General features: G+C 38.2%; 1 protein-coding gene across 1 annotated transcript; it reads right to left on the bottom strand.

Annotated features, from left to right (window-relative positions):
- Positions 1–1,673: 1,673 nt before the first annotated feature.
- LOC148788296 (uncharacterized) lies at positions 1,674–7,810 on the bottom strand. The gene is made up of 3 exons (XM_088879975.1): positions 7,613–7,810; positions 2,437–3,769; positions 1,674–2,362 (listed from the first exon to the last, which is right to left on the bottom strand). The coding sequence occupies exons 1-3, from the start codon at positions 7,808–7,810 to the stop codon at positions 1,674–1,676; spliced, it is 2,220 nt and encodes a 739-aa protein (XP_088736101.1).
- Positions 7,811–11,773: the final 3,963 nt, after the last annotated feature.

Here is an 11,773-nt window from a genome sequence, read left to right as displayed (position 1 = left end):
AAGGAAATATAAGGTGAAAATCCATGGAACTAAATTAGAGCACCAAGTAATAGATGTAGGAATTCAAGCTTTTCAAAATTGATTTATCTCATGCTCTTTCATGTGCCACTTTCCTCGACTTCAGCTATGCCTTTCCTTTAAAGAGAGAAAATATATTTTTTTCTTCTTGCCTTCCTTTTTATTTTTCTTTTTCTCTTTTTTTTTCTTGCCTTCCTTTTTTTTTCTTTTTCTCTTTTTTTTAAGGCATTTTCTCTCTTTTTTTTCTCTTTTAATTAAGGCATAGAACAAGATTTTCATGTGACATGTTAGCTCCCACTTAATGTCAAAACATATACTTAGAACACATCTTTGTTTCCTTGATGCTCTACTAGTCCTTGGAAGGGCCAAATAAGGATAATAAAAAGACGGTAGAGTTTGTTTATACTTGGGGTTGCATAACAAGGAATTATGGCGTATAAGGCTCAAATGGGCTTACTGAGGGGAGTTGTATGTAGGTGGTGTTTTTAAGCTAAATGGGTTTTTATCCTAGTGCCTTTATCATTTTCAAGTGTATGCATAAAGATGTGGCCTCGATATGGTTCAAAGCAAGTTCTAGGAAGACAAAATCATGAAGCATTATCTCTCGAGAAAAGAAACAATGTAGATTTTTATGAGTGTATAGGCTCAAAATTCCTCTCTAGGTAGGTTATGTCCACCAATTTTCCACATTCAATTTTCAAATTAAATCACCATTTGCAAAAATAAGTACTTAACCATAAGTTGTCAGGAGTCATTAGATGCACATCCTTATCACACATTACCAAATTATTACTTGATTAGCCTAAGTCTTTGATCATAAAGCTAGTGTGAGAACAATGTAAAATAATATTTGCTTCAACAAATATGGAAGGGGTAGCAAGCATCAATCAAAACAATTAATCCACCAAGACTCATTTTCTATCAAAGCAATCAAAACACCCTCCCCTCACTTAATTCCACATTGTCCCCAATGTGGTAAGCATGCATATTTAGGACGATAAAATAAGAGAAAGGGAGAAAGAGAGCGTCCCTTAGTGATTCGAGGGTAGGTGGTGGAACTGCGGGAGCTCGAGAATTGTGAGACCTTGAATGAGAGGGAGAGTCCCTTGTGGATGCTCATACCTTTTGACCTACAAAAATTGATTGTAGTGGTATCACAACATTCACAAGAAGTTAGATAAGAGAGAAGAAAAATAATAATAATAATAATTGAGAAAAAAGAAAAGGACATGGGTTGCCTCCCAAGAAGTGTATTTCTTTAGTGTCTTTGGCTAGACGTTGTTGTGCCTCAACTCAAATGAGTTGGACATTCTAAATCTACTTCTTCTATGTAATGCACCCAGTGATGGTGTGGATTTAGGAGAACTTGGCGGTCCATGGATGACTTCTTCCTTGAACTTATTTTGTCATGAAAGACTTTGTTCTTGTAAGTTCTTGGACTCGAGGTGGGGCTTTTGGTAATTGTTGTCTTAAATGCTCCTCCACCATCGAACACAGCATTTTTTTGCACCAAAGGATCAATAAAATCAACGAAAAATATAGAATGCGCATCATTAGAATATTCCATGGCACCACCAATTCTAAAGCTCATAACCTCATTATCAAATTCCATAGAGAGAATTCCAGCATCAACATCAATTTTGGTTTTTGAGGTTTTAAGGAATGGTCTTCCAAGCAAGATGGATGTAGAATTGAGAGAAATATCCCCCCCTCATATCAAGCACATAAAAATCAGCAGGAAAAACCAATTTATTAACTTGCACAAGTACATCCTCAAGAACTCCTTCGGGGTCAACTACGGAATGATCGGCAAGTTGAAGAATAACCCCCGTTTCTTTCAATGGGCCAACATTTAATGATTCAGAAATGGTAAGAGGCATAATATTGATAGAGGCACCCAAATCACACATTGTTTTTTCTATTCCAATCTTTCCAATTTTGCAAGGGATAGAAAACGTACCTAAATCATTGCATTTAGGAGGTAGTTTTCTTTGAAGAATGGCAGATACATTTTCTCCCATACTTACCCTTTCATTATCTCTCAATTTAGATTTGTTGGTGCACAATTCCTTGAGAAATTTTGCATAGCGAGGTACTTGTTTAATTGCATTGAGTAGGGGAATATTTACCTCAACATTGAGTAATGTTTCAAGGATATCCTTCTCCTCTTCCTCCTCTTTGGACTTGGCCAATCTCTCCGGGAATGAAGGTTTGGACATGAACACCTTGGAATTGTCCTCGCTGACTTGGTTGGGTTTTTCAATTTCTTTTGGAAGAATTTCGAATGCGTCCTCTGTTTTTCCCTGTTGTGCGTGCCCACGCCTAGTGCTATTTCGAGTTGTAGCTCTTTTTCACTGCACAAGGTAATAGCACTAACATTTTGTTTAGGATTAATAATAGTTTGGGAGGAAAACTTACCTTGAGACTCCAAACGGCTAACGGAGGAGGCCAGATGGCTCATTTGAGATTCTAAATTTTGTATGCTCAAGCGAGTTTCTTGTTGGAATTGTTGGGTGCTCAAGGCGAGTGTCTTCACGATATCCTCCAAGGACGTACCATTATTGGGATTGGTTTGAGGTGGTGGTGGTGGTGGTTGGTGTGGAACTCTTTGAAAGTTTTGAGGTTGATTGTCATACCTCAAATTTGGGTGATCTCTCCATCCAGGGTTGTAGGTATTGAAAAATGGGTCATGTCTCCTTTGTTGTTGGCCAAAAAATCCACCGACGGCGTCAGCATGTTCGGTTGATTCTTCGTGAAGTGTAGGACAAGCGTCGGTGTAATGTCCCGAAGATGTACATATCCCACAAGTTTTGACTTGTTGAATGCTTCCCCCTATAAATTTTTCAACAAGAGAAGTAAGTTTATCTAAACGTTCATCAATCGAAGTACTTACCTCGTTTACCCTTTGTGGGGGGTTGTCGTTTCTACTACCGAATTGTTGATTATTAGCCGCCATGGTTGTAATTAGATTGCGTGCTTCGATAGGAGTTTTCTCATACAAAGCACCACCACTAGCTGCATCCACCAAGCTTCTATTTGCCTCAGACAATCCTTCATAAAAATATTGAATTAGAAGATGGTCGCGGATTTTGTGATGAGGGCCACTCTCCACCAATTGCTTGAATCTCCCCCAATATTCATACAAACTTTCACCGGAGAATTGACGTATTCCACTTATTTCCTTCCGAATGTTTGTAGTCCTTGAAGCGGGGAAGTAGTTCTCAAGAAATAGTTTCTTGAGCTCGTTCCAATTAACAATAGATCCCGAAGGTAAGGAGTAGAGCCAATCTTTTGCTTTATCGCCCAATGAGAATGGAAAGGCTCTTAGCTTGATTTGTTCTTCGGTGACTCCTTGAGGTCTCATGCCGGAACACACCACATGGAATTGTTTGAGGTGTTTGTGTGGGTCTTCACGTGCAAGACCACGAAAAGTAGGAAGTAAATGAATTAGGCTAGATTTAAGTTCAAAATCAACATTTAAATTAGGATATTCAATGTAGAGTGGTTGTTGATTTAAGTCAAAGAAAGTCATTTCTTTGATCGTTCGTTCTAGATTTTGAGCCATGACTTCGTCTTTAGAGTCGTTAGACGTGGACACGTCTAACTCAGAGTCTACTGCTGGTTTGGAAGAAGTAGAAGGCTCTTCCTTGTGTTGCTTGATTTCTTTTTGGAGTCTACGAGCGGTCTTCTCGATCTCTGGGTGAAATTCAAGTTCACCTATACGCGAAGAACGTGGCCTAAAACCAAGTAACTAGAAAAAGAAATTAATTTAAAGACACCAATCCCCGGCAACGGCGCCAAAATTTGATGGGTGTCGAATCCACCAAAAATAATTCCTACGAACACTTTTGTACATGTGTGAGTAGGGTCAAATCCACAGAGATTGGTTTTAAATTAATTCCTTCAAAAAGGAAAATAATTAGGGGGAGTTTTGATTGTGAAGAAGAATAAAACTAAAAAGCTAATAAAATTAAAAGAGATAAATATAAGAGAAGAGTATTCCAGTCAAAGACAGGATCACGCTTAATTCCACGGTTGATCATAGATGCAAAGATAACAATTATTCATGATAGATAAATTGATTATGGCCATTGGTACGACCTAACAACCTCACATTTCCTTACCTTGTGGATAGCCAAGGAACGTCCGTTGACTAAATCCCTAATCAGTAAACAACCTTGGGAACGTTCTCAAGATTTCATTTACCAACAGCATTAAAAATTAGAAAGGCTTTCTAACCAATAAATTCCTACGAGGATTTATTTAAGTTAGATTGTGCATTCCCCACAACATAATCGAAAACTTCTACATAATCAATTATGCTATGTTACCACTAGTTATTGAATTAAACAAACAATTACGAATTTGCATGTTCAATTGGCTAGGCAAATATTCTTGACAATAAATCAGATTATTTGTAATAAAAGCACAGACAACAACACAAATACCAATATGAATAAAAGTAGAAAGCATAAATTAGATCTCACAACTCGTTGGATTTAAGCGTTCACCAAGTCTTCAACCGGAATGAGAGGACTAGCCAGACATGCTAATGGAAGAACGCATGAAAAGCAAAATAGGAAAATATTATAAAAGCGTAGAGAAATAAAAGAGTTCAAAAGTTGTCTCTTAAAGTGAATTACTTCACCTATTTATAATAGCTAGATACCTAGTTCTACTAGGATTAGAAGTAGATTCCTAGTTGAACTAAAAGACTTATAGAGATAAAATTATAATCCTAGTTAAACTCTTCCTTCATCAGAGGTAGTCCAAGCAGCTCCAAACTCTTGCCAAAAATCTGAGTTTGAGTCTTGTTTGAATTTTCATTTTGGTACTTTTCTTTATTTTCCATTTCTTTTGTCCTAACTGCAAAATAATATTTAATTAGGAGCATTTGGTCACAAAATAGGCTAAAATATTATATGATATAAGCACAAAATGTGATCCTATAATTATTCTCACTATTGTTGATGATTTTAGTAGAGCAACTTGTACATTTCTAATAAGACACGAGACTCTATATCCTACAAAAATTTTGCATCTTGTTCAGACACAATTTGACAAGAGAATAAAGTGTGTGAGATCAGATAATGGCTGGAATTTCTCAACGAGCAATGTCAAAATTCTTTCATATCCCTGGGATCATTCATCAAAAGAGTTTCACGTACACACCACAACAAAATGGAGTAGTGGACTGTAAGCATAGGCATCTTCTAGAGGTATGATGTTTCAGGTTTTACTTCCTAGGAAATTTGTGGGTGATGCCATTCTTTCAACTACTTATCTCATAAATAAGTTCTACTCTCGTCTTCTTAATTGTAAAACACCATTTCACATTCAATACAACAAGCCAACCTCGTATGAACACCTTAAAATATTTAGTTGTCTTTATTTTGTTGTCAATAAATCCAAATTTATCGGCTTGCCTCTAAATGTATCTTCTTGGGTTACCCCCTGGTCAGAAAGCATATAAAGTCTATGATCTCGAATCTTATCACACATTTGTGTCTCGCGATGTTAAATTCCATGAATATGTGTTTCCTTTTGCTCATGTTAATCCTACTCTTGCACACTGTCCATTGTCAAAGATTCCACTTGCCGCAAATGTTGTTGACCCCATACCTCCGACAAATTTATCCCTACCCAAACCATCTCTCCTACCTTCTTCCCATTCTGATTCTACTACTATCCCTTACACACAACCTAGACGGTCACAGAGGGACCATCAGCAACTATCTTCACTTAATGACTTTGTATGTCATATAGATGATCGTGCCTCTACACCAACTCTCAGAAACTTTACCCCTACATCCTTGAAATTTATGGCATCATTATCTATTTTGTAGGAACCATGGACTTGAAAGCTGGCTTCTATTAGTACCCCATGGGTGAATGCTATGAACCAAAAGCTTATAGCCTTTGAGAACAATGACATGGACGTTGGTCCATTGCCTAAAGGGAAGAAGACCATTAGTTGTAAGTGGGTTTTAAATTGAAATGGAAATATGATTATTCTGTTGATCGTACAAAGCCCGACTAGTGGCCAACGACTACACCAAGATTGATTACACTAAGAGCTTCTGACCAATTGCTAAAGTTGTTACGGTGCGCTTCGCTTGGCTGTTGTTATAGACTTTCGATGGCCCATGCACCAGATTGATACAAATAACGACTTTCTTCACGGTCATTTGCAAGAAGAAATTTATATGACTCCTCTTAAAGGTTATGTTGTTGATCCAGGCCATGTTTGCCGCCTAAAACGCTCATTATATGGTTTGAAAGTATGATTCGGATAAATGGAATCGAGAATTCTCCAACCAACTTTGTTTGGTTTTCATCCTTCTACCCACGACTATTGTCTTTTCACCAAACGTGTTGACTGATGATTGCATTGGTCTTTTGGTCTATGTCGATGACTTTCTCGTTATGGTTCCTACAGAAGAATTGATCTCTCAGGTTAAGGTCTATCTTGATGATATTTTTACTATCAAGGATTTAGGAATTTCCTTCGGCTCCAAATTGTGGGATCTGCTCACAGCACATGCATTACGCTGTCCAAGTATATCTTGGATATTATTACTGATTGTGGGATTCAGCAGGCACTTTCCGCCACTACTCCTTTGCCGTAGGGCATGAAATAACATTCTCATACTGATTCTTATTTGAATGGTCTTAAACCTTATCCTCGTTTAGTGAGGCGTTTGCTCTATTTCAGCTTCACGTGCCCTGATATTTCACATGGCATTCAACAACTTAGCTAATTCCTCCAAAATTCATGTGAGGATCACTGGCATGCGGTGCTGCATGTGGTTTGCTATTTGAAAGGGTCTCCTACTAAAGACCTTCTCTTTCCTTCCTATCTTGTAACCTACTGTATTGCGGATTAGCGTTCTTGTGTGGATTTGCACCGTTCACTGACTATATTTTGTATTTTTCTTAGAGATGCCCTTGTTTCCTGGAAAATGAAGAAGTAGTGTACAGTTTCTCGGTCCTCTGTTGAGGCCGAATATCATAGCATGGGGCCTACTATTTGCGAATTCAAGTGGATCTCGTATATCCTTTGTGATTTTGGGACTGTTGTCCTACGCTCATTCCTTTGCATTGCGATAATCCGACCGCCTTACATATCACAGCCAACAAGGTGTCTGATGAACGAACCAAGCACTTCGATATTGATGGTCACATTGTCCGTGATTGTTAAAAAGAAGGGCTTCCTTGCTCTTTTTGTTCGATGTTGCAAACAATTTGCTTACATGTTTACCAATATTCCTTTGGGAGCTACCTTCGATTCTTTGCTGTGCAAGTAGGGTTTGATCTCCGGTAATCGACGTCCAACTTCTGGGGAGGATGTTCGAAATAATGGTGATGGCCATGAAAGTGCAACTACAGTATAGCATCTTCAGGATCCAGGCTGAAGAAAGATGAAGACGCGCTATCCATACAACATGTTTTTTATATTTGAAAAATACATTTGTTATGCATATATAGTTTTTATGTCCAGCTGTTAATTTTGACAGGTGTTCAAGTTGGTTGGGGTTAGTTAGGTTGTTAGTTAGTTATTCATTTTTCCCACTGCTTTTGGACCTAAACTTACAGACAAGCTCTTTGAGTTCACTTCTGAGTAGTGATGGCAACGGGGCGAGTCTGGTGCGGGTTTGCCCTTGCCTGGACCCGAACCTTCCCCTTTTCGTAAACCCCGAACCCGTACCCTGCATCGCCTGGAAAAACCTCGACCCCACCCCATCCCCTTAAAAACCAACCCCGCCAAACCCGTCCTGCAAGCCCACCCCATTTCGCATGATTTTAATTTTTTATTTATTTAATTAAATAATATCAATTTTAATTTAGTAATTTACCATAGATTTTTTTTATCTACAATGAATTATATAATACAACGAATATATTAAATTAATATTTTATTTTTTCAATAAGCAATATTAATTTATATTTAACCAAAACATTTATCTAATTTTTTAATTTCACCGATAAGTAATCTCCAATTTTGATTAACATAGTTTTAACTAAAATAAATTATATAATACAAATAGTACATTCAACTAATATTTTCTATAAGTAATACTAAATATTATTGTAAAGTTAGGTAATCTAACATAACTTTTTTATCTAAAATAAATTATATAATACAAATACTACATCCAACTATTTTATTTTTGATATTTTGCATATAGAGTTGGATATATGCAAAATTATTTAAAAATTTACCTATAACATCATAATTTTCTATTAATAATGTATTAGATATGAATAAATAAATAATAAAAAAATTTAAAAAATAGACCGGGGTGGGTTCAAAATGGATCCGATACAAAACTCATAACCAATGCACTCATGGATCTACTATTCGACCTTGGTTCAGAAAACTTTTTATTAATAAAAAATATTCTTGTTCTTATTTCATAAATACATTTATTAGTAAGATTTTTAAATTTTTTATATACTAAAATTATATTAGTATAATATTAATTTTCATATTTTCTTAATACAAAATAAAGAGAAGGGTTATTCAGTAAGCTTACAAAAAATATTCTTTTCTTCTCAATCTGTTTTTCTAGTACCAAACAAGTAGATGTATGTGAAATTTACGCCACTTCCAATTATACCAAATAACTTGAAGAAAAACTATTATTTTTTTCTTTCCCATCCCCCGTTTACTTTCGTTTATCTCTCATTTGAACCAAATAAACCCTTAGTTAACATAAATCAAGTGAAAAAACTTGCAAAAGTCTTAAATGTTGGGCATATGCCTCTAACATGTTGTTTTGAAGTCAGAGCGGACTAACAATGGGTTTTTTATTGATTTCTCTCGGAAAAACATGATTTGAAGCTTGAATTTCTTGAAATCCTGCTATCGTAAAAAGACACACCATCGGTGTACTATAAAAAATGGAGAATTTCAGATGAGCATTGATAGGGTTAAATAGATGAGTTATAAAGCATGAGATCAACCATAAAAATCATAATTTACAAAAAAAATAGATAAGTTAAAAGCAGAATGGAGTGCATGCGAACTACACACACTACTACATCTAAAACTACACACTCTTCACACGGAATTCACGTTGACGCCACGGCCGACGAGGATGAAGACGATATGGTGGCGAGGATAGACGACGGAGAGTTGCGGAATGTTGTTGACGAACATGGAGAGCAGGCGAACAGCAACAATGCTGCAGCAACTGATGACAGATTGGACGGGGATGATGCGCCGGCGATTAATCAGTCCCCCATAGAGTTTCAGTTTGCAGATTTTATTGTTTTGGCCAATAGAGTAATCGAAAAAGGGGAGGACGAATCTGTTCGTGCACTGAATGATCTCCACTGGCGTTGGACAGCGAAATATGGAGAAAGCGACAGGAATTCGCAGGAGCTGTTGTTTCGCCGTTTGGTGTGCTTGACGGCTGAACAGGTGGCGGAGCATCCTCTTTGCTTTTCGTCGTCGTTGCAGATCTCCGAAAATAGGGCTACTGCAGATTTGAATCTGAGGGTCTCTATAGTGCTGCTAGCGGCGGGAGATGAAACTGCCATTGTTGCGCAGGCAATTACTCCTAGCCCAAATCGGATACAGAACATTGGAGAACCGGAGATGATGATGATGATCACTGCTGCCAATACTACAGCCACTGCACAGATGGCGCCGGCGACTGGACGGGCTGAAATTGCTAAAACCGCCACTGCAGCAGTTTCGACTATTTAAGTAACGCTGCCGAACTGCCTACTGCCGACGCTGTTTCTATTGATGCTGCACCAGTGTACGTGACTGTGACTGCCATGTCACAATTACCGACATTTTTGCCCATCGGAATCTTCGTCGGTAATGTGCCACTTCAACATTGTTCGAATATCATGAATTTTTACGATAAAATTGTCAATATTTTCCATAATTCGTCTAAAAAATATTGACTTATGTTCTACCTATGATGAAAAATGGCGAAATTATTGTACGACCCACGATGGATATGGTTCGAGATGGTTCACGTCGCTGGAATGCGAGAGCAGTGGGTTATTTTTTGGGCAAAAGACTGTATTTTCATCACGTAAAGGACTACATGAAATCTATTTGGCCATTGTTAATAGAAGTCACGGCCACGGCAATTGGATTTTTCTTCTTCCGATTCAAAACTATAGTGGCAATGGAAGAAGTTATAGAGGGCGGACGATGGTTGTTCCAAGGACAACCAATCGTGTTGCAGAAATGGGAGTCGGGCATGGTCCTACATAAGCTGAAACATACCCAAGTCCCAGTTTGAGTTAAACTTTGACACTTGCCAGTTAAATTGTGGACTACTGATGGCTTGAGTACGGTTGCAAGTGGCATTGGACGACCTCTTTATCCGGATGCAATCACACGCATATGCACGAGACTAGATTTTTTTCGTGTATGTGTCATGCTTGATATCAATGCCAAACTCCCGAAGCATTTGGTTATTAGGTCGCCAACAGAGGAAGGTGGAAAATTGCATGTAAGGTTGATGTAGAATACGAGTGGCTGCCCCATAAATGCACCACTTGCGTGAGTGTCGGACATGCCGATCAATGTTTATGTGCAGAAGGCACGAGTGCAACTACCCATAGCTGAATCGGTTAAGGCTGTCGAGGAAGACAAGAATAACTCATGTGGAGATATTAATCAGCAGCCTATTGTATCAAAGACTCCGAGTACCCCTATCGCACAAGGAGTCAACGAAGGAAGGAACAAGGGTAAGGAGTTAGTTACTTTTAATGCTTTTGATTCACTTAACTCGATTGATGATGCAGATGATACCATTCGGGGTCCTAACATAAGCAGTCCCGCCACGGGTGATCCAAGTTGAACGCTACTTTATGGAACGTGTGTGGCTTGAACAAAAGGGACCATTAACTGGCACTGAAAGACGTGGTAAATGAGTTCAGGTTATAATTTATTGGCCTTCTTGAAATGCGTGTACGAAATACTAATATTACTCGTATATAATCATTCTTATTGTCTCAATGGAAGTGGTTTGTTGATCCTGTATCTGTTGGGAATCGTATATAGATTGTATGGGACGATATTATTCTTGATGTTAATGTGATAGAGTTGGGTGATCAATTTGTACACTGTCGTGTAACTGTTAGAACACTCCATACGAATGTGATTATTACTGATGTGTATGGTGCCAATGAAATTGCTGAGCGGCATGAGTTGTGGCGATCACTCGGGGTGCTTGCGGGTCAGTGTGTGGATGACGCGTGGACAGTAGGAGGAGATTTTAATGTTGTTCGTGACCTCAGTGAGGTGTGTGGTAATTTTGGTGATATCAGATTGGCGACGGATGAATTTAATACATGCATACATGATACGGGATTGTTGCAAATGCCCATACAGGGTGAATGGTACACATGGTATAACCGGATTTCGAATTCGCCAAGTTTATGGAAGCATTTCGATCGGATGCTTATAATGACACAGGGCTTGAGCGTATTCCTAACTCATACTATTCAAACCTTACCCCATGCACCTCGGATCATTCACCACTAGTGCTATATGGGGATCGACAACAACAACTGGGAGGTATGTTCAGATCTGATAATCACCTTACTCTTTCACCAGATTTTATTCCCAGTGTGCAGAATGTCTGGCAACACGACATTATTAGAGTGCCTATGATACGCGAAAACTAAAAGATATAGAGCTAGTATTCCAATAGCAACGACGCAATAAAGGAGATATTTCGGATAATGTACGCCTGGCTAAAGGATTCCTTGAAGAAGCATA

The sequence above is a fragment of the Sesamum indicum genome, linkage group LG4 (assembly GCF_026168435.1).
Source record: "Sesamum indicum cultivar Baizhima isolate 11 linkage group LG4, ASM2616843v1, whole genome shotgun sequence".
Taxonomy (NCBI): domain Eukaryota; kingdom Viridiplantae; phylum Streptophyta; class Magnoliopsida; order Lamiales; family Pedaliaceae; genus Sesamum; species Sesamum indicum.
Note: the sequence above shows the minus strand (reverse complement) of the source record. Positions and strands in the feature narration are given on the sequence as shown.